The sequence below is a fragment of the Prionailurus viverrinus genome, chromosome B2, assembly GCF_022837055.1.
Source record: "Prionailurus viverrinus isolate Anna chromosome B2, UM_Priviv_1.0, whole genome shotgun sequence".
NCBI classification, from domain to species: domain Eukaryota; kingdom Metazoa; phylum Chordata; class Mammalia; order Carnivora; family Felidae; genus Prionailurus; species Prionailurus viverrinus.
The window spans coordinates 132,740,392-132,765,981 of NC_062565.1; the positions used below are offsets into that span (position 1 = coordinate 132,740,392).

Genomic DNA, 25,590 nt, shown 5'->3' on the forward strand with positions numbered 1-25,590 from the left:
AATATGGGGCATTTGAGAGGTAATGAGGTCATGAGGGTGACGCTCTCATGAATGGGATTCGTGTCTTTTAGCTCTTTCCACCATGTGACGACACAATGAGGACACAGTGAGGACACAGTGCAAGCCAGAGGACAGCTCTTCTCAGACCCTGATCATGCTGGCACCTTGATGTTAGACTTCTGGCCTCCAGAACTATTGAGGAATACATTTCCATTGTTTATAAGCCACACGGTCTATGGTAGTCTGTTACAGCAGCCCAAGCTGACTAAGGCAATCCTTATTTTCTTAAATACATTTATCTCCAAATACTTTCCTACAAACTCTACAGTTGCTCAGCATTATTCCTGAAAAAAACCAGGCACACCAGTATCCAGCAGAATTCCCTTTTTTTGTTCTCTCATTTATTTTTGAGAGTTTTTAAAAACACAAAGCTACTGTTATCATTATGTGTTAGTAGGAAATACGTTTCAGAATTCTACCAAAATGTATTGACTTGTTTGTTTGCCATTAGTACTTGTAGCCCCCAGTTTCAATCTGGGTTCATTTCCCGTTTTCCTGAGATAAATCCTTCAGGAAATATTTTTGTAGGAATCTATTCTGGTAAACTCATAATTTTAAATGTTTTTATTTAATTTTAGAGAAATGTTTCTGCTTCACTTTTAAATAAGAGTGTAATTGGATCTTAATTCCAAGATTGACAGTTATTTTCCCTCAGCTTTAAAGATATCACTTCATTGCTTTACAGTGTCTGTTATTGCTGTCAATTTGATTGTTTTTATATTAAGGTAACTTGTCATTTTTTAATGTAGATAGATTTTCACTTTCATCAGTTACCTACAATTTAAGTCGAATTATCTGGATGCAGATTTCCATTCCCTGACCTCCCATTTATCCTTTATTATTCCCTGATGTACTTTTTCCCATCTGAGGACATGTCTTCCATCAATTCTGAACATTTTTCAGCAGTCAAATCTTCTAATATTTCTCTCCACCCCCATCTGAACTATTTATCTGCCTGAGTCTTCTATTAGGCATACACTGGAGGTTTGTTTCTTTTTAAAAATTTTTAATGTTTTCATTATTTATTTATATTGAGAGAGAGAGGGAGAGAGCATGCACGCGTGAGTAGGGGAAGGGCGGAGAGAGGGGGGGAAAGAGAATCCCAAGCAGGCTCTGTGCTGTCTGCCTGGAGCCCTATGCCAGCTCAGTCCCATGAACCATAAGATTGTGACCTGAGGCAAAATCAAGAGGTGGAAACTCAACCAACTGAGCCACCCAGGCACCCCTGGAGTTTTTCAATCTATCCACCTGTTCAGTTCACTGTTTCTATCTCTTTATCTATCTATGCAAACACTGGATTTTTTAAACATTTTTATTTAAATTTCAGTTAGTTAGCATACAGTCTCATGTTAGTTTCAGGTGTACAATATAGTGATCCAACACTTCCATACATCACCCGGTACTCATCACAAGTGAACTCTTTAATCCCTATCACCTATTTCACCCATACACCCACCCACCTCCCTTCTGGTAGCCATCAGTTTGTTCTCTCTAGTTAAGAATCTGTTTCACAGTACCTGGGTGGCTCAGGTGGTTAAGCATCCAACGTCAACTCAGGTCATGGTCTCACAGTTTGTGGTTTGAGCCCCACATCAGGCTCTGTGCTAACAGCTTGGAGTCTGGAGCCTGCTTCAGAGTCTGTGTCTCCCTCTCTCTCTCTCTCTCTGCCCCTCCCCAACTTGTGCTCTGTCCCTCTCTCAAAAAGAAATAAACAAAAAACAATAAAATCATTTTTTTAATTAACAAAAAGAGTCTGTTTCACAAAACAGATGAACATAGGGGAGGGGAAGAAAAAATGAGATAAAAGCAGAGAGGAGACGAACCATAAGAGACTCTTAAATATGGAGAACAAACTGAGGGTTGCCGGTGGGGTGTTGGGTAGAGGGATGGGAGAAATGCGTGATGGGCATTAAGGAGGGCACTTGTTGGATGAGCACTGGGTGTTACGTGTAAGTGATGAATCACTAAATTCTACTCCTGAAATCATTATTACACTATATTTTAACTAACTTGGATTTAAATTTAAAAAAAAAATTTCAAAAAGAGTGTGTTTCAGGGGTACCTGTGTGGCTCAGTCAGTTAAGCATCTGACTTTGGCTCAGGTCATGATCTCATGGTTTGTGAGTTTGAGTCCCACATCAGGCTCTCTACTGTTAGCATGGAACCCTCTTGAAATCCTCTGTCCCCCATCTTCTCTGCCTCTCCCCCATTTATTCTCTCTCTCTCTCTCTCAAAAATAAATAAATATTTTTAAAAGGGGTCTGTTTCAAACACTTGATTAAAAAAATTACCTTCTTTTATTTTAACTTGTTTTATTTTTTAAAATTTACATCCAAATTTGTTAGCATATAGTGCACCAATGATTTCAGGAGCAGATTCCTTAATGCCCCTTCCCCATTTAGCCCATCCCCCCTCCCACAACCCCTCCAGTAACCCTCAGTTTGTTCTCCATATTTATGAATCTCTTCTGTTTTATCCCCCTCCCTGTTTTTTTATTATTTTTATTTTCCTTCCATTATGTTCATCTATTTTGTCTCTTAAAGTCCTCATATAAGTGAAGACATATGATTTTTGTCTTTCTCTGACTAATTTCACTTAGCATAATACCCTCCAGTTCCATCCACGTGGTTGCAAATGGCAAGATTTCATTCTTTTTGATTGCCGAATAATACTCCACTGTATATATACCACATCTTCTTTATCCATTTATCCATTGATGGACATTTGGGCTCTTTCCATACTTTGGCTATTGTTGATAGTGCTGCTATAAACATGGGGGTGCATGAGTCCCTTCGAAACAGCACACCTGTATGCCGTGGATAAATGCCTAGTAGGGTAGTTCTATTTTTAATTATTTGAGGAACCTCCATACTGTTTTCCAGAGTGGCTGCACCAGCTTGCTTGCCACCAACAATGCAAAAGAGATCCTCTTTCTCTGCATCCTCGCCAACATCTGTTGTTGCCTGAGTTGTTAATGTTAGCCATTCTGACAGGTGTGAGGTAGTATCTCATTGTGGTTTTGATTTGTATTTCCCTGATGATGAGTGATGTGGAGCATTTTTTCATGTGTCAGTTGGCCATCTGATTGTCTTCTTTGGAGAAGTGTCTATTCATGTCTTGTGTCCATCTCTTCACTAGATTATTTGTTTTTGGGGTGTTGAGTTCGCTAAGTTCTTTATAGATTTTGGATACCAGCCCTTTATCTGATATGTCATTTGCAAATATCTTCTCCCATTCTGTCAGTTGCCTTTTAGTTTTGTTGATTGTTTCCTTCGCTGTGCAAAAGCTTTTTATTTTGATAAGGTCCCAGTAGTTCATTTTTGCTTTTGTTTTCCTTGCCTCCAGAGACGTGTTGAGTAAGAAGTTGCTGTGGCCAAGATCAAAGAGGTTTTTGCCTGCTTTCTCCTCGAGGATTTTGATGGCTTCCTGTCTTATGTTTAGGTCTTTCATCCATTTTGAGTTTATTTTTGTGTCTGGTGTAAGAAAGTGGTCCAGGTTCATTCTTCTGTGTGTCGTGGTCCAGTTTCCCCAGCACCATTTCTGGAGAAACTGTCTTTATTCCATTAGATATTCTTTCCATTTTTGTCAAAGATTAGTTGGCCATACGTTTGTGGGTCCATTTCTGAGTTCTCTATTCTGTTCCATTGATCTGAGTGTCTGTTCTTGTGCCATTACCATACTGTCTTGATGGTTACAGCTTTGTAATATAGGTTGAAGTCTGGGATTGTGATGCCTCCTGCTTTGGTTTTCTTTTTCAAGATGCTTTGGCTATTCAGGGTCTCTTCTGGTTCCATACAAATTTTAGGATTGTTTGTTCTAGCTCTGTGAAGAATGCTGGTGTTATTTTGATAGGGATTGCATTGAATATGCAGATTGCTTTAGGTAATATGAACATTTTAACAATATTTGTTCTTCCTATCCAGGAGCATGGAATCGTTTTCCTTTTTGTGTGTGTGTGTGTCTTCTTCAATTTCTTTCATAAGCCTTCTATAGTTTTCAGTGTATAGATTTTTCACCTCTTTGGGTGAAATATGCCATTTTATTTCTTTGTGTTGTCTGATTGCAGAGGCTAAGACTTCCAATATTATGCTGAATAACAGTGGCTAGAGTGGACATCCCTGTCTTGTTCCTGACCTTGGGGGAAAAGCTCTCAGTTTTTCCACATTGAGGATGATATTAGCATTGGGTCGTTCATATGTGGCTTTTGTGATCTCAAGGTGTGCTCCTTCTATCCCTACTTTCTTGAGGGTTTTTATCAAGAAAGGATGCTGTGTTTTGTCAGATGCTTTCTCTGCATCTATTGAAAGGATCATATGTTTCTTGTCCTTTCTTTTATTGACGTGATGAATCACGTTAATTGTTTTGCGGATATTGAACCAGCCCTGCATCCCAGGTATAAATCCCGCTTGATCGTGGTGAATAATATTTTTAATGTATTGTTGGATCCAGTTGGCTAATGTCTTGTTGAGGACTTTTGCATCCATGTTCATCAGGGAAATTAGTCTATAGTTCTCCTTTTTAGGGGGGATCTCTGGTTTTGGAATCAAGGTAATGCTGGCTTCATAGAAAGAACTTGGAAGTTTTCCTTCCATTTCTATGTTTTGGAAGAGCTTCAAGAGAATAGGTGTTAACTCTTCCTTAAATGTTTGGTAGAATTCTCCTGGAAAGCCATCTGGCCCTAGGCTCTTGTTTTATGGCAGATTTTTGATTAGTAATTCGATTTCTTTACTGGTTATGGGTCTGTTCAAATTTTCTATTTCTTCCTCTTTCAGTTTTGGTAGGGTATATGTTTCGAGGAATTTGTCCATTTCTTCCAGATTGGTCATTTTATTGGCATATAATTGCTCATAATATTCTCTTATTATTGTTTTTATTTCTGCTGTGTTGGTTGTGGTCTCTCCTCTTTCATTCTTGATTTTATTTATTTGGGTCCTTTCCTTTTTCTTCTTGATCAAACTGGCTAGTGGTTTATCAATTTTATTAATTCTTTCAAAGAACCAGCTTCTGGTTTCATTGATCTGTTCTACTGTTTTTGTTTGTTTGTTTTTTGTTTTTGTTTTTGTTTCAATAGCATTAATTTCTTCTCTAATCTTTATTATTTCCTGTCTTCTGCAGGTTTTGAGTTTTATTTGCTGTTCTTTTTCCAGCTCCTTAAGGCATAAGGTTAGGTTGTGTATCTGAGATGTTTCTTCCTTCTTTAGGAAGGCCTGGATTGCTATATACTTTTCTCTAATGACCACCTTTGCTGTTTCCCAGAGGTTTTGGGTTGTGGTGTTATCGTTTTCATTGACTTCCATATACTTTTTAATTTGCTCTTTAACTTCTTGGTTAGCCCATTCATTCTTTAGTAGGATGTTCTTCAGTCTCCAAGTATTTTCTACCTTTCCAAATTATTTCTTGTGGTTGACTTGGAGTTTCATAGCGTTGTGGTCTGAAAATATGCACAGTATGATCTCGATCTTTTTGTACTTACTTAGGGCTGATTTGTGTCCCAGGATATGGTCTATTCTGGAGAACGTTCCATGTGCACTGGAGAAGAATGTATATTCTGCTTCTTTAGGATGAAATGTTCTGAATATATCTGTTAAGTCCATCTAGTCCAGTGTGTCATTCAAAGCCATTGTTTCCTTGTTGATTTTTTGATTAGATGATCTGTCCATTGCTGTGAGTGGGGTGAAGTCTCTTACTATTATGGTATTACTATCAGTGAGTTTCTTTATGCTTGTGATTAATTAATATATTTGGGTGCTTCCACAATTGGCACATAGTTTACAATTGTTAGGTCTTCTTGGTGGATAGACCCCTTGATTATGATATAACACCCTTCTGCATATCTTGATAGTCTTTATTTTAAAGTCTAGATTGTCTGATATACGTATGGCTACTCCGGCTTTCTTTTGTTGACCATTAGCATGATAGATGGCTCTCCATCTCCTTATTTTCAATCTGAAGGTGTTTTTAGGTCTAAAGTGGGTAAACAGCATATAGAAGGATCTTGTTTTCTTATCCATTCTGTTACCCTATGTCTTTTGATTGGAGCATTGACTCCATTGACGTTTAGAGTGAGTACTGAAAGATATGAATTTATTGCCATTATGTTGCTTGTAGAGTTGGATTTTCTGGTGGTGTTCTCTTGTCCTTTCTAATCTTTGTTGCTTTTGGTATTTATTTATTTATTTATATTTTCATCTTTTTTCCCCTTAGAGAGTCCCCCTTAAAATTTCTTGCAGGGCTGGTTTAGTGGTCACAAACTCCTTTAATTTTTGTTTGTCTGGGAAACTTTTTATTTCTCCTTCTATTTTGAAAGGCTGGGTAGAGAATTCATGGCTGCATATTTTTCTGATTCAGCACATTGAACATATCCTTCCACTCCTTTCTGGCCTGCCAAATTTCTGTGTATAGGTCTGCTGCAAACCTGATCTGTCTTCCCTTGTAGGTTAGGGACTTTTTTTTCCCCTTGCTGCTTTCATGATTCTCTTCTTGCCTGAGTATTTTGTGAATTTGACTATGATATGCCTTGTTGATGGTCGGTTTTTGTTGAATCTAATGGGGGTCCTCTGTGCTTCCTGGATTTTGATGTCTGTGTCTTTCCCCAGGTTAGGAAAGTTTTCTGCCATGATTTGCTCACATAACCCTTCTACCCTTATTTCTCTCTCTTCCTCTTCTGGGACCCCTATGATTCTGATGTTCCTTTTTAAAATAAACTTTTTTTTTAACGTTTATTTTTATTTTTATTTTAAAAATTTTTTTTAATGTTTATTTATTTTTGAGACAGAGAGAGACAGAGCATGAACGGGGGAGGGGCAGAGAGAGAGACACAGAATCGGAAGTGTGCTCCAGGCTCTAAGCCATCAGCCCAGAGCCCGATGCGGGGCTCAAACCCATGGACTGTGAGATCGTGACCTGAGCTGAAGTTGGACGCTCAACCGACTGAGCCACCCAGGCGCCCCTATTTTTATTTTTGAGACAGAGAGAGACAGAGCGTGAACGGGGGAAGGTCAAAGAGAGGGAGACACAGAATCTGAAACAGGCTCCAGGCTCTGAGCTGTCAGCACAGAGCCTGACGCGGGGCTCAAACCCACGGACCGCGAAATCATGACCTGAGCCGAAGTTGGCCGCTTAACCGACTGAGCCACTCAGGCACCCCATGATGTTCCTTTTTAATGAGTCACTGATTTCTCTAATTCTTAAATCATGTCCTTTTGCCTTAATCTCCCTCTTTTTTTCTGCTTCATTATTCTCTATAAGTTTGTCCTCTATATCGCTGATTCTCTGTTCTGCCTCGTCCATCCTCGCCACCACTGCATCCATCTGTGATTGCAGCTCAGTTATAGCATTATTAATTTCATTCTGACTAGTTTTTACTTCTTTTATCTCTGCAGAAAGGGATTCTAATCTATTTTCGACTCCGGCTAGTATTCTTATTATCGTGATTCTAAATTCTGGTTCAGACATCTTGCTTGTATCTGTGTTGGTTAAATCCCTGGCTGTTGTTTCTTCGTGCTCTTTCTTTTGGGGTTAATTCCTTGATTTTGTCATTTTGAAGGGAGAAAAGGAATTAATGAGGTAGAAAAATTAAAATAAAAAATTAAAATTAAAAAAATATTAAAATTAAAAAATTAAAAACACACAGACACACACACACAAATCTAATAACTGTGCTAGATCCTAGGTTTGTTCTGGTCTGGGTGTTGAAAGTGGTTTGGCAGATTAGAGAAAAAAAAGGGAAGAAAAAAGGAAATCATTTGAGAATTTGAAAAAATGAATGCACTGAAGTAGACTAAAATGAGATGATGGGAGTAAAATAGAATTTGAAAAAATGTACACAAAAGTAAAGAATATAGTAGGAAAAAAATAAAGAAAAATATTTTTAATAAGAATTGAAAATAAAAATGAATTTTTTTCTCTTTCTCTATTCAAGAAAAAGAAAAGAAAGAAAAAAGAAAAAAGATATCATTTGAAAATTTGAAAGGGTGAATACACTGTAGTAGACTAAAATAGAATGATGGAAGTAAGATAGAATTTGAAAAAAAAATACACAAAAGTAAGAAATAGAGTAAAAAAATTAAAGAAAAATATTTTTAAGAAAAATTGAAAATAAAAATGAATTTTTTTCTCTTGCTTGTATTCAAGAAAAAGTATAGTGTAAAAGAGAGGAAAAAAAAGAAAGAAAATTGAATAGAGGGACCTGCTAATAGATGGAAATAGCACTGAAATGACTTCGTTTTTCCCCTAGAAGTCAGACTATGAAGCGCTTTATAGTCCATAAACTAAGTAGGCGGTGAAACTTGTGTTCTTGAAGAGCAAGGTTGGCCCAGTTGGGTGAGCTCAGTGTAACGGCTCTGTTCTCCACTAGATGGCGCTGCTAGCCTACTGGGGTGGATTGTTGCATAGGTGCATCTATGCGTGCATGGGGGCAGGGAAAATGGCGTCACCTGGTCTCCAGTGTGGGAACTCTGTTCTCTCCGATCAGCAATCGCGCACCCGTCCTCTGTCTTCAGCTTTCGTCCACTCCCCGCTTTTTCACTGTCCGTGACCAAGCCCCAGGCAGTACCTCTCTCCCGAGTTTTGTCTCAGATGCGGCTGTTTTCCCCGGCCCCTTACTTCGAAGGACTGCGGCTTTGACCCGTCCCGCCCTCTGTGGGAGGATCTCACCGAGCAATGGCCGGAATGCCGGATACACCCAGGAACGCCTGCTGGATCCTGCTACTGCCGGTGCCCCGAGACTGTGGCCAGGTGCCAGCCCGCCCCAGAAAAAGTTCTCGAGATAGTGTAGCAGCAGCTTTTCAGGGATCGTGGAAAATCACAACACACATCTGGCACCAGGCTTCACCCTTAACGACCTTGTTCCAGCACCAGCGAATGTGGCCGCCTTCTGGGGTCTGCTGGGACCAGGTGGCTTCAACAGTCTCCACCAAATGTGCTTCCAGCAGTGGAGCCGCTTTTCTATGTGTGGCCTGAGAACCTCCCGGACCCCACTTTGTTCCTGGGGATTCGCCCTTCCCACCAGAGCACCGCCAGGTATAGAGCTGCGGAGTTGTAGACTTTGCGCTTCCCTTGTTTACAGTCTTAATGGAATTTAAACCCTCTCCTTTTCTCTCTTTTTAGTTTAGGCCCTGTGTCTGTTTCCAGTTTTCCACTTGCTCTCCAGCTGCTTTTGGGGAGGGGTGCTTTTCCCGTATTCTAACCCACCCCCCGCCCCGTCCTTTCTCCGCCTGCAAAGGCGGTTCCCTGCCCACCGCTGGCTTCTCTCCTCCCAAGTTCACCTCTCTGTGCCACATACCTGCCGAATTCTGTGGTTCAGGTTGTGCAGATTGTTGTGTTAATCCTCCAATCAGTTTTCTAGGTGTGTATGATGGTTTAGTGTTGGTCTGGCTGTATTTCATGGACATGAGACACAAAAAACTTCCATGCTGTTCTGCCATCTTGGCTCCTCCAAAAAAAACTACCTTCTAAATCACTAGTCTTCTCCTTTCTTTGGCTTTATTTAGTCTATTCTTTCAACAGCTGAAGTTGTCACTGCTAAAATTTTCCAGCATCTCTGTTCACATTGATCTTCTTTGTCATATGTTTGCTTAATACCTTTTTGCACTCATTGCAAAGCAGAACTTTCCCTCCTTTATTTTTTTGGCAATTCTAAACATATTTAAATATCTTTTAAGTTGGCTACATTAGTTCTCTTGGGTGGATTTCTTTCTTTTATTTACCGACTGTCCTTCATAATTTTCCATTTCTTTTTTTTGCTTTTTAATGTTAGTTTTTTAGTTCATATTTTATAGCTATTTTAGACTCATGTATACTGTTCTTTGTCATGTGGTTTGGATGGTTTTCCAGAATGATTCACTCCTTACCCATTGCCATCATCCAGTCGTGATACACTATTGAAAAAGAGAGGACAGTTGTTCCAAAATTGAAATACTTCCTTATCAGTTGATAAATAGTTGCTTTTTTGAGATTTATGAGGAATATCTCCCTCCTTTTGAATGTTGATCCTCTCTAAAAACCCCAGGACCTGTCCACACTAAGTGGTTAAAGGACCACTAGGAGGTCTCTAGGACGTTGCTCCAGTGTAAAAGCAGGGTCCTTTCTGATTAGGAGGTGCATTTTTTTTTTTTTTAATTTTTTTTTTTCAACGTTTATTTATTTTTGGGACAGAGAGAGACAGAGCATGAACAGGGGAGGGGCAGAGAGAGAGGGAGACACAGAATCGGAAACAGGCTCCAGTCTCTGAGCCATCAGCCCAGAGCCCGACGCGGGGCTCGAACTCACAGACCGCGAGATCGTGACCTGGCTGAAGTCGGACGCCTAACCGACTGCGCCACCCAGGCGCCCCAGGAGGTGCATTTTTATATTACCCCGCCCCCACCCAAACCTTAAGTTTGGGAGGTGGAAGTCTTTTCTCCCATGTGGGAAGTGCTATCCCTGATACCACACCCACTGTGGTAGAGGCCACCTCCTATTGCCATTTTTTAATTTGTTTTGGCCAACCTATTTCTTCACATCATCACAGGACATTGGCACGTTGCCTGTTGTGCCATAAACTATAGGGGGAATATACCACATATAAAGCCATATACCTGGCTTTAGTTCAAAGCCAGGAGCTCATTAGTAGCTGTAGCCACTCACTCATTCATGAAGCCTATTACTGGCCTCTTGACATTTACAGGGTAAATTTAGCTTCTTTTCCGAAACAGCCTTACAGATTTTTTAAGCTTGGACTACCACAGGTCAAATCAAATTCCAGTACCTACTTGTAGATTATGCTATCTCAACCCCCTACCCACCACTACAGTTTCTTTCTGTATTTAGTCCATTGACTTCTTTTTTCTCTTGAGATGTAATTTACATACAACATTATATTAGCTCAGGTGTACAACATAATGATTTGATATTTGCATGTATTGAAAAATGATCACCACAATAAGTCTAGTTAACATCGGTCACCACATACAGTTACAAAATTTTTTCTTGTGATGAGACCTTTAAAGACCTACTCCCTTAGCAACTTTCAAATATGCAGTAAAGTATTATTAACTGTAGTTATGATGCTGTACATTACAACCTCATGACTCCCTTATTTTATAACTGGAAATTTATACCTTTTGACAACCTTCACCCATTTGGCTTCACCCATCCTGTCTCTGGCAAACACCCATTCACATTTTTCAATGTTTTTTTTTTTTTTTAATTTTTTAATGTTTATTTATTTTTGACACAGAGAGACAGAGCATGAGCAGGGAAGGGGCAGACACAGAGAGAGAGGGAGACACAGAATCCGAAGCAGGCTCCAGGCTCTGAGCTGTCAGTGCAGAGTCCAATGTGGGGCTCGAACCCATGAACTGCAAGATTATGACCTAAGCCAAAGTCAGACGCTTAACCGTCTGAACCACCCACGAGCCCCTCCATGGCTTTTGATCATGAAATTCTAGCCTCTCCTAAAATCTCCAGTGACACTTCCCCTATTTCAATAGCATACTTAGACTCACTGTGTAGAAGGAAGTATATAGCCATATATGTAGAGGATATACTTATCTTTCAAATCTGTTTTACAAATTGTAATTTTAATGGATTGAATCATTTACTAGTACTTGGGTGTACTGCTATGTGATTTAGATAACTCTGTATCCCCCTGATTTTTCAGTATGTCAGGTTTGATTTCTTTGCATATTTGATTTTTCTGGAACTTGGCCACATTTATTTCCCAGTATTACCAGTTCCTAAATCTTCAAAAGTCCTGAGTTACTTCTGTGTTTAAAGATTAGATTGTTCTCAGAATTGATGAGACCAGGAATAAGATGCTTTGAATATTTAAGGATCTCAACTATACTAGAGCAGTACGTACATTCTGGCAGTGAACGTCAAAGGCATATTGTGCTGAGAGTTTCAAAAGCCACATATTTGTGCATGATCTTTTGAAGTCTACAACATGTTTGACATTGGGCTATATTTGACCACTGTTTATATTGTGCATGTAGCAATATAGGTGAGCTATTGAGCTGGTATAAGATACCTCAAATAAACGTCTTTTTAAGTGATCTTCGATATAGATGGAATCAAATTTGACATGTTACAAAGAAAGTAGGCCAATTAGTGATAAAGCTTAATAGCTTAAGGGAGGGAGCCAGAACATTTACTTACACTTGACAGAATGAAGAGGAAAGCAAAACATAATCTTAGCAAAGCCTTTATTTATTTTTTTAAAGAAATTAGATCTTCCTTTTACAAAAATAACTTTTAAAATTCTGAGCTTCCTGAATGAGGTAAATTTTAGCATGGTTTTGATGGATACAAAATCACCAATTTCTTTTTATCTGTACAGTTTGTCCCAACACTCAATAAAACAGATGTACTATAATGTACTATTTTGTATCTTGATTTTTAATTAATATTATGAAAATTTTCCCTCTCTCCCTATTGTCATCCTTCTCTCCTATTTTCTTACATGCTATTTAGAAACACTGCTTTACAATACATATATTTTCAACCTCTCTTTTCCAGCAAGATGGTGGATTAAGGTAAAAAAAAAAAAAGATACCTACAAATGCCTACATAAAGAAATAAAAATCTTCAGGGGGTTCCTGGGTGGCTCAGTCAGTTAAACATCTGACTTCAGTTCAGGTCATGATCTCGCAGTTTGTGAGTTTGAGTTCCACGTTGGGCTCTGTGCTGACAGCTAAGGGCCTGGAGCCTGCTTGGGATTCTGTGTCTCCTTCTCTCTCTGCCCCTCCCCTGCTTGCTCTCTCTCTCTCTCTCTCTCTCTCTCTCAAAAATAAATAAACATTAAAAAAAAAGGGAGAAATAAAAATATTCAGAATCCAGAAATGAGGAGGGAACTGAAAGTCAGGATGTTGTAACTCTAAGCTGAGGCTGTAACTTCCTTAGGGAGTCTTATGAAAATAGAGTATTTTGTTTTAACATAGATTGGACAAATGAGGAAAGGGAGTGCTCCAGCCTTAGGTAAAGGCATGACTTTCCAGAGTTTAGATCTTTTTTTAAAAAGGTGAATAAGAAAATCTGCTTTAGAATCTTAGATTATAAGAAGGCTAGGCTTTCTATGCTTTTTCTATGCTGGGTGAAAAAAAAAAACAAATCTTCCTTGAGAAATGAAAACCTTTGGACTGAGACTTATGTAGGTTTGAGATCTGATTTTAAAGGACCTATGGGTTCCTGGATGGCATATTTATTTGGGATCACTGACAGAAGAAAATTCTATATTACATTGAAAACACATTCTTTCAATACAGGATTGCCTTGGGGAAAGGGGTTTGGAGGAAAAGAAAACCCTGATAAGGATAGGCTGATAATAAAAGTGTCCTCAAACACATGAATATACAAAAAATAGGCAGAAATCACAACGATAAAAAATGAATCAAGTGTCAAAAACTTAAGATAATAGAAAAATAATCTATAAGTAATTTACCATGCATATGTTTACAATGATTAAAGATAGAAAAGATCAACTCCTAAAAAAGGAATTACCCTATATATTTGTCAATGTTAATAATCAATGCTAATTACAACATCAGAGTAGCAAGTAGGAAGTAATCAATGCTAGCTCTAATATCACACAACCCCAAATCACACACCAAAGGATATTTCTCATTTATACTAGAGTATGATCAGGAGTTTAGTAGTGGCTTTGTATGTGCTCTATGAGGATTCTTGGCTCCCTTCATCTTGTGGCATTACCATTTTCTAAGATCTTCCCTGAAGGATTGAGTCATGCTGACAAGTATCTCACAGGATGTTTTATGAGCCTCAAGGTAGGATGCAACACGTTTCCCCCACATGCCATTGTCCAAAACACCGCCACAAAGTACCAGCCAAATTGCATAGTATGGGAAACGTAGGAAATGGAAAACAGGACTGGTGAGCCATCTGCTCAATCTTCTCCTTTTCTATTTATTCTTCTGGATCTCCCTCTGAGTACTTCTGTCTCCTTCTTGGACTTTTGAGAACCCTTGGGGATTACATTGAGGCCACCCAGATAATCCAGGATAATCTCCCAACTCAAATACTGTGAGTTGTTTGCATACCTCTTTTGCCATGGAAGGTAATCTATTCACCGTTCTGGTGATCATGGTGTGGGTATATTGATGGGGGCGGATTATTCTGTCTACCACACTCATTGACTGCTTTCCTCAGTTTTCTTCCTACTCTTTCAGACTTTTAACATGGAGTATCAGGGCAGGTATACAACTGTCGACGTTAGAATATTGAAATATTTTCATTTGATTGTTGAATAGCCTTAACAATAACCTTACCAAACCCCCTGAGCCCCAGATATTTCTGCCTCCTTCCCTAGGTCCCTGACCTACCCTGAGAACCCTACTACATCCCTGACCCCTCTAGTTAGGTGAATAAGATCTGGCATAACTGGAACTGGAGGCTTTGAGGATTGACATGCTCATTCCTTACCAGTTGTTGGGTATTTTGAATAGCATTCTTGGGAGTGCCTTTCCTTAGGTATAGTAATTTTCTTGGTGATTTAATCCAGTCTTAAGACTCTAAATATCATCTAAATGTTGATGACTCAGATTTTCACTAATGCTATCTCCTAAAGCCTCAGAATCCTACATCTAACTGACTACTCAACATGTCCACAAACGCGTGACAAACATTTAGAACGCAACTCATTCAGAAGTGAAATGCTGCTTCATTCCTTACCTCAGTTTTGCCCCATCCCACAGTCTTCTATCTTGCAGCAAATATCAATTCAATCTATTGGCTCTCTCTTAAAAACAGGGGATTATTTCCTGTGTCCTCTACTGTTAGCATTCTGGTCCAAGTCACCATTAGCTCTCACATGGTATTTTAGTGCCTTCTAAATTCTCTCTTTTGTTTCCTTTGACCTTTTCTCGACACTGCAGCAAGAATGGTTATAAAAATCCATGCTTGAAACTCTCCTTTGGCTTTTCCCACCTCACTTAGGCAAACCCAGTCCTTCCTTTAGCTGAGATCAGCGGTATACTCTCTACATTCCAGACACCTCTCTGAAATGATCTCCTTTTACTGCCCCTCAGCCACACTGATATTTTTCTTCTTCACAGAAGCCAGGACACTCTCCGCATGTAGAAAACTTTTTCTTGCCCTTCGTACTTGCCGCGTCCCTGTATCCAGAACAGTCTTTCCACGGATCCACACAGCTTAATTTTTTAGTTTCTTTCACTATTTACTTAAATATGGTCCTATTATGGACCACTCTCCTTAACCACTGTGTTAAAAATTTTGTACCTTAACTCTTTAGTTTCCCCTTCCGATTTTATATTTACCCCTAGCATTTTTCCCTTTTGAATGTACTATATATTTTACTTAATTTATGCTGTGTTTTTGCGTCTCCACCCACTAGAGTAAGAACTCCATAAGGGTAAAGATTTTAGTCTGCTTTGTTCACTGCTTATCCCAGGATTGAGAACAGGGTTCTAACCTCACTCACTTGTTAAAACTTGACAAATTAAGCAAGATGCGTATTTTAGATTTTAAAATTTACAATAATAAAAAAAAGTGAAAGTCAAGGTTTAGAGATTGGAAATTGTCATAGATTAATAATAAGAGTAAAAAAACAAGTCCAACTTCTCTGTAGCTAATTAGTCAAAATATATCACAAATTTTAAATATGCATATATTTAGGTACAGTAAGACTTCTTATAAAAATCTATACTAATAAAAGAATTAATAATGTCTGCAAAGGGGCACCTGGGTGGCTCAGTTGGTTAAGCGTCCACCTCTAGATTTTGGCTCAGGCCAGGGTCTCACGGTTTGTGAGGTCCAGCCCCTTGTTGGGCTCCATGCTGCTGTGTGCTCCATGCTGCTTTCCCTCTCTTTCTGCCCACCCCCCCCCCACTCTCCCAAAAAATAAATAAACAAATTTTAAGAAAAAAAAATAATGTCTGCAAATATTTGGCAATAAGGATAACCCTACAGTCTCATTTATAATAGGGAACACAAAATTCAAATCAAAACTTTCAAATTTTTCGCTATAGGATCTTAATTAAATGAAAGGCTGTAAATTCATGTGATGGGATAGTTTGCAATCATTAAATTTGTATTTAGTTAAATTCTCATTGACATGGGAACTATTTGCAATATACTGGTAAGTGGGAAAAACAGTCTAAAAAGAATAAGCTGGATGATGTTTTGAAGAAGAAATGCATATATTTTCCCACTAACTTGAAAGAATGGACAGTTGTCAACAATGTGGATTCTAGAATGGGGTGGGTATGTCTTTCCTACTTATCTAATTAAGAATTTTTTTCTTTTAAAATAATGATCACATAGCACTTTTATCCTGGGAAGCATCAAAATTATATCTGTGCTGATTTTCAAAAAGCTTTTAATATTATACGCATAAAGGATTTTCTTCAAGTGTGAACTGTATAGAAATATTCCCATTTATGGCATCTTATGTGTTTATGATGAATGTCTTGCATTAGTTAGTAAGGGCTAAAGTTCAAGATTTGTTTGTGGAATAATCTCTTTGGGTATTTCAGTCTTTTGAACGTTAACCTGTGGATGCCATCTGCCACAGGTAAGACTATATCAAAAAATGTCATTAACATGGATGCTGACAAGATAATTAAATGTCTACCATGCAATTAATCCAATATCTTACCTTAGAGATTCAAATGAAAACTAACTCGCCTCCTTGCTCTGTCTCTAGTCAGTACCTTTTTGGCGGTAATGTGCAACCTGGCTCCGTTGAGCAGAAGAAGGGGAAGTTCCCGATCTGGCCAGAATGGAATGAAGCCGACATAAATGCAGAAAAGTGGGATGCAGGCAAAGGTGGAAAAGAAAAGGATAAAATGGGAAAAAGCCCTGTATTTGTAAGTCCATTTGAAGGTGACTATATTTCATTTTAGTTTTAAATTTTGTCACGGAATAGGATCGCCTAACATGTGAGTCCATTTTCTCCACAGCCTCCATTCAAAGGAGAGAAATTTTGTCTTTCTCCCTCTGTCTCCCCCCATCCTACCCACCTGTCTTTCCAAGCCTTAGACCTGAGCTTTGCTGATTGTATTTGAGTAAATGAAAGGAGAGACGTGATCAAAGAGTCACGGTGAAATAAAGGGGAAATCGATAGAACAGTTAGCTAGTGGATTTTGGACAGAGTGGGGAACCAGACATTTAAAGACAGTGATTTAGAGGGGGTGCCTGGGTAGATTAAGTGATTGACACTTGATTTCAGCTCAGGTCATGATCTCACAGTACATGGGTTCGAGCCCCTCCTTGAGCTCTATGCTGCCAGCAGGGGGCCTGCTTGGGATTCTTTCCCTCCCCCACCCCGCCCCCTTCTCAAAATAAGTAAATAAATTTAAAAAAAAAAGAGTAGAGAGAGTGATTTAGACAATGAAATGCCCCAGGAGACCTGTGAGCTGTTATCTGGAGATTATAGGGGACAATTTTTTTAAAGATGTTATATGAGATAACAGTTGAATCCCTCTTAATATTCTCTTCAAGATATTTGGGGAACGATCTCAGGTACTTTTCATTTATCTGTGGCCATTCAGACATGATGTGTCCCTGGGATTGGAGCTGAGAATGGTGTTACTACCTTTTCCAATTATGTTATCTTAGGTTCTTCTGTCTATTTAAAAATGTTACATCTAAAGACTTCTTTGTTGGGGGTATGGGTCTGGGTTGCATTTTAAATAGGACCCATTTATTTGGTGCAGCAATTCATTTAACAAAAATGTTTATGGAACACAATCCAGTTTCAAAGCAAAAACAAAATTGCCAGAATGACCACATTGAACTCTGGTGTCTTTATTTGCATAGAGAACTCCAAAATGGTGTTTATTAGCAATTATGTTTTATTCACAAAATGCGGAATTATAAGCTGCGTTATTCATAACATTAATTTGTTTACAAAAGATAGTAAATATAACGAATTGCTGATTCTCTTAGTACTTGAACAATTTCAAGTTCTAACTTGTGGCACTTTTAGATGCAAGGGACTTTGGAACTCTCTGGGTTCAAATGAAAACGTTCATATTCTACATATTTTTAACAGAAATTTACAACTAGTGGGGATTGAATGTGAAGTTACATTAGGAAGATAGATTGTACAAATCCTCAGTTAAGAATTTGAGCTCTAGAAAAGGTCTAAAAATGAGTCACTCCCAACAATAAGGAAGAGAAAAGTAGAAGTGACTGAAAACTCTGAACTAGGAAATAAGACCTAAACTATAACACGTTAGGGCCCTTGGAGTGCAAGTATGTCTTTATCAGATGACTATGAAAAAATATTGCTGGTCTCTGGAAGGCCAGGCATCAAATTCTAGACATGTGTGCTGGTCACTGGATGCCCATTTCACTTGGAGGCAACATACAGAAATGGTGCTGGCTGAACATCAGACCACAAAATAGATACTGTCGCCCTTGGACTATGGAGCTACATAGAACTGCATAATTAGGGAAGCGCCAGCCCTCCTCCTGTGGTAAATAGGGGCTATAACAATGGAGTGTGATACTTCAGAACTTTAGCTAACACTCCGTTCTGCCTCTCCTGCCCTCACAAGGTAGAACAGCAGCTCAAACCTTGGTTATTACAACTGCGCAAAGGTACCATCTGGGGTATAATTTTGCTTCCCACTCACAGTTCTGTTCTACGACCTCAGCATTCATGGCGTGGCAAGTGACAGTCCCTCTACAGAAGTGAGTGGTGGACACTCCAAGCATGGTGATTACATTTCTATGATACAGTAGCACAGTAGCTCTTAGCCATGATTTGCAACATCCATATTTTACCAGGATCAGTTATCATAAACCTGGACCTATAGCAGGTATCCTTGCGATTTTATAGAAAGTCACTTCTTTAGATGTGAGGCTAGTGATCAGGAAATCAGCGTCAGATAAGCTAACCCTTCCTTGTAATTCTAGATTTGGGTCTCGCTTCTTCAGCTAAGGGACAGCAATAAAATGACATGGATGGTAAACCAAACTGAGACATATTTAATGAAGCATTGTAAAGTGGGTATAAGAAATACACCTAAGGCAAAGCGACATGGAAAGAGTACCGTTAACTTAACATGGAGAAAAGGAAATCACAACAGATTATGATAAGATGGGCCCCCCTTTACCTTTTTATTTGCTCCTCAAAGAAATTTAATAATTCAAGACATGAAAATTAGAAGGCAAGCAGAAAGTAGTGACTTGGGGCTTATGTCAGTTTCTCTGGGCTCAGAGAGAGGATATTGTCTGGGGCTACAAAAACAGTTAACACTTGAAGCAGAATCCCAGAGGTAACTATAGAGACACAATCTGAAAATTTTGTGTATAGTTTTATGTCGAGACATTTACCCAACTCCTAAGCTATATGTGTGAAGACTTTGCTGCTGAGCAAATAAGTAAAATGCAACAGCTTGGAAGCTAAATAAGAGAAACTATTTCATGATGCTATGGCAAGAGATTGGGATTAAGGGTATACCAAGGTGAAGGGACTCAGACACTCAGCCTTCCAGTTAGTCCCCCAACATGGCTGTAGCATTCTGTATTGAGTAAGGGTAAACCAGAACTACACCAAGCCGACCAAATCTTGAAACCCACTGTTGACAGGGTGAAGTTCATTTTGTACTTTGCCTGCTAGAAAGGAATAAAATTGTCCTCTGGAGGAAGACATCATTACCTAGAGTTTTGAAGAGGAACAGAACCAAGTGGCTGAAAAACGAGAGGAAAAATCAGACAATAGAAATAGATCCATGGGTGACTCTGATTGGAATTGTCAGATAGGGGAGTTCAAAGTAACTGAGTTCATATTTGTGAGGGAAAAAACAACATGAGGCAACCCTGGAAGTCTAGTGTGGCTCCTGGAAACTTCAGTCTGGTTTTCAGGGACTCATTCTTTGATCATTTTGACTAGATGTTGGGATTACCTTTGTCTTCATTCCAAGTATTCCAGTACCTTGAATATGTTCCAGATACACATAGACAATTACTGGGTTGAAAGCTCAGATAATACCCTCAAATAGAGCCTATTTCTCAGGCCACAACAGCATTAGGATAAAAATATGAGTACCATAAAAATCACAAATGATATTTATTTGTCTCATCGCTATTAACTCAGGTGAAATTTAGTTACCCATTTTAACAATACAGTTTACCTTTATAGAGCATTGTTTTTGTACCCGCAGTACTTTTCAGTTTTGTAAGGACCACCCCAACAACCTAATTACCTTGTGAGCTGTAAGAACTTTTACACAGTAGCTACTTGAAGTCTCTCTAATTTACTATATTGCTAGCATTTGAGAGTAGACATTTGTATGTCATTTTTCTTCCCGAGCTCACTAACTGACCCATTCTATGGGCTCAGAAGCTAATAAATTACTTGCATTATTGGGCATTTATCTCAGAGAAATGGAAACTAATGTTCATACAAAAGCCTGTAAATTGTATGCAAAAATTTATAGCAGCTTTATTAAGTAATAACCCCAAATTCGAAACAGCTCAGATGTCCTTCAATGGACAGATGGTACACAAACAAACAAATATTTGTATCATGAAATATTACTCAGCAATAAACAAGAACAAACTATTGATATATATATGCAACAGCTTGAATGAATTGAATCTCCAGGAAATTAGGCAGAGAGGGCAAAAAGCCAATCCACAGGTTACCTGCTATCTGATTTCATTCATATAACATTACTGAAATGATAAAATTAATGAAAAAGAGACCAGATTAATGATCTGGTGGTATTAAACAGGTGGTAAGGGGGTTGGAGGGTGGGTATGGCCATAAAAGAGCCTAGGATGGGTCCTTGTGCTGGTGGAATTGTTCTGTATCTTGAGTGCGTCAATGTTATTATCATGGTTGTGATATTGCACTATAGTTTTAGAAGATTTTACCATCAGAGAGACTGGCTAAAGAGGACACAGGGACTCTCTTTATTATAATTTCACACCACGACATGTGAATCAATAATTATCTCAAAATAACAAGTTTAATTTTGGAAACTAATAAATGAAATTCAGATCAGAGGTATGAATTTCATTTACATACAATCATACTTTTTAAATCTTCTCTACTCAGGTTAAAAAAAGCACAATATTTTCAGTGCAAAATATGTCCATATCTGTCCCATCCAAATTGTTTTCCTACCATACCAAATTCACATCCCAAAGCAGCTTATGCTTGTTTGGACTGCTTCCTCTGCAATAAAATGTTACTCAACAATCAAGGTTTCGTTAATTAAATACAGCATTGTTAACTTCAGTCTTTACCAAGTATTCCATGAACTACCTCTGAGAACATAAAAATTGCTCTATAAATGCTTGTTTATTCATCAAATCTATGCACTTATTAATTTTTTTTAAGATTGAGTTGCTTTTATTTTAATAAAACCATATGGAGAGAAAAACCCTCAATATATTTTTATATAGCATTTTTTTGAAGACCCTGAAGGAAAGATTGAATTGCCACCATCGTTGAAAATTTATTCCTGGAAGCGTCCACAGGATTTTTTATTTAATCGGGTAAGAAATATTTTTACTATTGAATAAAATACATACTAACTATGGGCTGTACTATCCTACTTATGGACATTCTCATTTCTTAAAACACTGTAAATTTTCCCCATGGTATTTAGTAAGAAAAAGGAATTGCTTTTTGGCATTTAATAGAAAAAAATGATTATCAATATAGTTTACTATTTCTTGTACTGGTTTCCAAGAGAATATTGAAATTTTGTTTAGTCTTGAGTTTTCTCTACATGATGTCAAAGGATAGCCTAAAATGTGTGGGAAGCTATTCCTTAAGTTTTGACTGACTTTGCCTTTTCTGCTTCTTAGCCAGAACCTATGTGACATGAAATTCTGTTTACTCTAGTGTGTATTAGTGTTAATTTTCTAGTCCGAGAGGTTTGCCCTTGGTTACCTGTGTTCCAGGTATTCTTGAAGCATTTTCCAAGGGCCATCTTCATTTCTGGACCCCATGCTCAGCTACTTGAATCACATTGACTAGCACAGTGCTCAAGAAACCATATTTTAATTTATTTTCTTAAAGTTTGTTTATTCATTTTGAGAAAGAGAGAGAGGGGCAGAGAGAGAGAGAGAATCCCAAGCAGGCCTCACATTGACAGTGAGATGTGTGGCTTGAACTCATGAACTGTGAGATCATGTTCTGAGCAGAAATAGAGTCAGATGCTTAACTGACTGAGACACCTAGGCACCCTGAGTAACCATCATTTTAAATGAAAACCAGTAGGCTAAAATAGTTATTTAGTGCGAGTCAAATGTTTGTAATGGAGCTGAATCTTCCATTTACTATGGAACCCACTCAATCTCAATTTCTACACAAAGTGATTTTATTCCTAAAAGCTTTAGCCTTAATAAGACTGCTACTAATGCAAGAAAATACAATTCAGTCACCGTATTTCCAACAACCGTTACTATCTGAGAAAGATAATTCTAAATTCAGAGATATTTAGTAAAATGAGAAAATCAGAAGATGCACCTCTGTCCATCAGAATATTTATTGAATGTCTACTTGTAAGACATTTTAAATAAATAAAATAAATCAAATGTACATGAACTATGCCTTTAAATAACTTATGCTGTTAGGTAATATTGATGTGAAGAATGTAAATTCTGTGGTGTTAATATAATGCACTTAATAGTAATGTATTATTAATAATATCCAGGCTCTGTGCAATGGAAGTGCAGAGTTTACATTTCATGCAAATAAAGGATATTAATTCCATAAAGTGGGGGTATTTCAAATGTGAATAAGTAGAAGAGTTATATGCCATCTCTTTTTCTTTTTAGCATACCTTAGTTCTGAGAGATATGCTTGTTTTATAAATAAATTCATCCGTTGTTGTTGGTGGCACTTCTACCTAAACTTATAATGTTGACACCCATCTTCGCACCTCTGCTCTCCCTCTGTGCTCTTTCTCTTGATCCCGTGCACCTGCTCCTCTTGGGGTATGCACCAGAACAGCCACAACTGAAAGTCTCGCTGACTATGAAGTCTAAGAATAATGTTTTTCAAGTTTTAATGCCCAGGTCCATGGTGATATATACACTTTATATTGAAACTCATTAAATATGGGCATATATAAAGCTTAGACAAAAATTTAGCAAAACAGTAATGAACTTCCTTTTTTTAAGAATTTTTTAAATGTTTTATTTACTTTTGAGAGAGAGGGAGAGAGAGAGAGAGAGAAAGAGAAAGAGAGAGAGAGAGAATATGAGCAGGGGAGGGACAGAGAGAGAGGGAGACAAAGAATCCAAAGCAGGCTCCAGGCTCTGAGCTGTCAGCACACAGCCTGATGTGAGGCTTGAACTCGTGAACCATGAGATCCTGACCTGAGCTGAAGTCGGATGCTTAACTGACTGAGCCAACCAGGTGCCCCAATAATGAATTATCTATATGAAATTTACTCTCTTCTACTCAAAGCAAGGGATGAAGTCACAGGACATGATTTAAGTCAGAGAGAAACTAAGTTATGAAAAAACTGAAAAGCCTGGATTTAAGATATTAGAACCAACATGGACTTTTTCCAACTGAGAAGGTTAACAAGCCCTAACCACTAGGGGAGTGATCAGAACTGTTTATTTCTGAGAACCAGGTATTGATGGCCCAGGCTCTTGAGTGTTGATTATATTGAAGAGATGTAAGATGTCTGAAGATTTATTCTGTCTCTGGTATAGGTACAGGGAATAGAGACCTCTGTAGAGACTTCTGCCTTAATATTTGCTGTCTTTTACACACTGTCAGTGCCTACTTTCATTTGTTGGCAGGCAGCTGTTAAGTTTCACTCCTCAAATTTTAGGTATTCAATATTTATTTAATCTATTATTAATCGAAGTCAATGTACATTGGTACTTGCTGAAGAGTATGGACATTTTAGAAGTGTCACCTTGCAATTAATTAGCCAAACCAGAATTTAAAATATATTTTTATGTAAAATATTTATATAATATGTATGTAACTTGCTATGTTCATAAATTATAAACATAACAGTCAGTTCAGGCCTTCAAGGTAGTTAGTAAGTTTTTTCTCAGACGTAAAACAATATTTTGTTGAGTTTTCAAGGTGTTAATTGTCCATGTGATTGAGAGTAGTTGATGGCATTAGTTTCCATGATTTTACTAATCAAAAACACATTTATGTTAATTTGATATGTTGAGTATATAAGCTTGATATGAATTGTAACACATTTTTAAAAACTACTATAAATAATATTTTCCTTTATTGTGTTTATTCATTAGCGCTCTAAGTATATAGAAGCATCTTTAGACATATACCAATAAAATAATGACCATTAGATGAATTCTTAAAAAGATAACAGGATTTGAAATTGGGCAAGATTTTAAAAAGCTGTCACAGTTAATATTTTTTATCAAAGATGAAGATATTTTTCCTGCTATCGTGTTAACTAAGCTTCAGGTGTAACTTGAGAGGTTAACTTAAATTTTAGGTCACTTTTTAAACTGTCAGTTTATGTGTGTATGCATGCTGACTTTATCTGCGTATATCATATCTTATAACATTCCTTTTTTTATATGAAAAGACTCTATTTGATAGGCATTACAGTATTAAGTGAATGTCACGTATAGCTGTAAGAGGGTTATCTTATGGAATTATGTGCTTATTTTTTTTTCTTTTAATTTCTCTGGTTGTGAGAAACGAAATAGGTTTGACTTGTTTATATCACATGAAACTATATTTCATTCAGCTACATTTCCTTTATTTTTCTTAAGGAGTAATATCTCTCTCTTTCTCTCTCTCTCTCTCTCTCTCTCTCTCTATATATATATATATATATATATATTTTTTTTTTTAATTTCAGACTCCAGTAGTTGTGAAAAATGAAATCCTGTTTGACTTGTTTTCAGCAAATGAACATTTACTCTGCAGTGAGGTATGTAGGGAATTTCTAACTGAAGTCTGATTGCAGAATATCTTCCAGACCTGCTTAAAACAGTTCCCAGACTGTCAATTTCAGTTATCTCTCGCTTACCTCTAAGTTTTGGAATTGCTCAGTATTTTATAAGCCAGACATTCAAAGAGGAAGAGAAGCCTCTTCAATTGAGTTTAATGAGCAAATGGTGGGGAAATGTTGGTAGTACAATTGCTGTGTCCCTATCCTCCTGCCCGTAGACCTCGGGTAGCTGAGACTCACAATCTGCGCATTTGGCCTCTTGACCCATGTGCCTAGTAATTGACATCAAGTTGCTGCCTGACTTGCTCTGCTCTGTGCTCCAGAGCAGGGTGTACTGATATTGTTTGACTTGCTAACGAAGGGAAATCTCACCTAAACACCCCCACCTCCACACCCTGGGTTTTATCCATCAGAAGCAAGCCTGTTCCACTCCCCTAAGGCGGTTATATCAGAAACAGGGTGTTTTTTAAAAAAATTATTTTCTCCTAAGACCCAGTCGAAATCAATTGTCATTATTGATTCAAACACTTTGTCTTTCTTATCTTAAATATCTTGACCAATATTAAAATCAAAACACTTATTTCTTCAACCAGGTTTTACTGATTAGCATAAAGTTACCTTTGAATGGTTTTATACCTTATATTTT

The 25,590-nt window shown here is 37.9% G+C and overlaps 1 protein-coding gene across 6 annotated transcripts in view; it reads left to right on the forward strand.

The window, feature by feature from the left end:
- ADGB (androglobin) overlaps positions 1-25,590 on the forward strand; it is a 160,645-nt gene that overhangs the window by 12,654 nt on the left and 122,401 nt on the right. For 4 of the 6 annotated variants that reach the window (XM_047857999.1, XM_047858001.1, XM_047858000.1 and 1 more), the window contains exons 2-4: positions 16,721-16,883; positions 21,439-21,531; positions 24,852-24,923. In XM_047857999.1, the coding sequence (XP_047713955.1) occupies positions 16,721-16,883; positions 21,439-21,531; positions 24,852-24,923 (328 nt within the window). Of the gene's footprint in view, positions 1-8,707; positions 9,082-16,720; positions 16,900-21,438; positions 21,532-24,851; positions 24,924-25,590 lie in introns of those variants that run through there. The other 2 variants (XM_047858005.1, XM_047858002.1) reach the window with 2 other exon arrangements.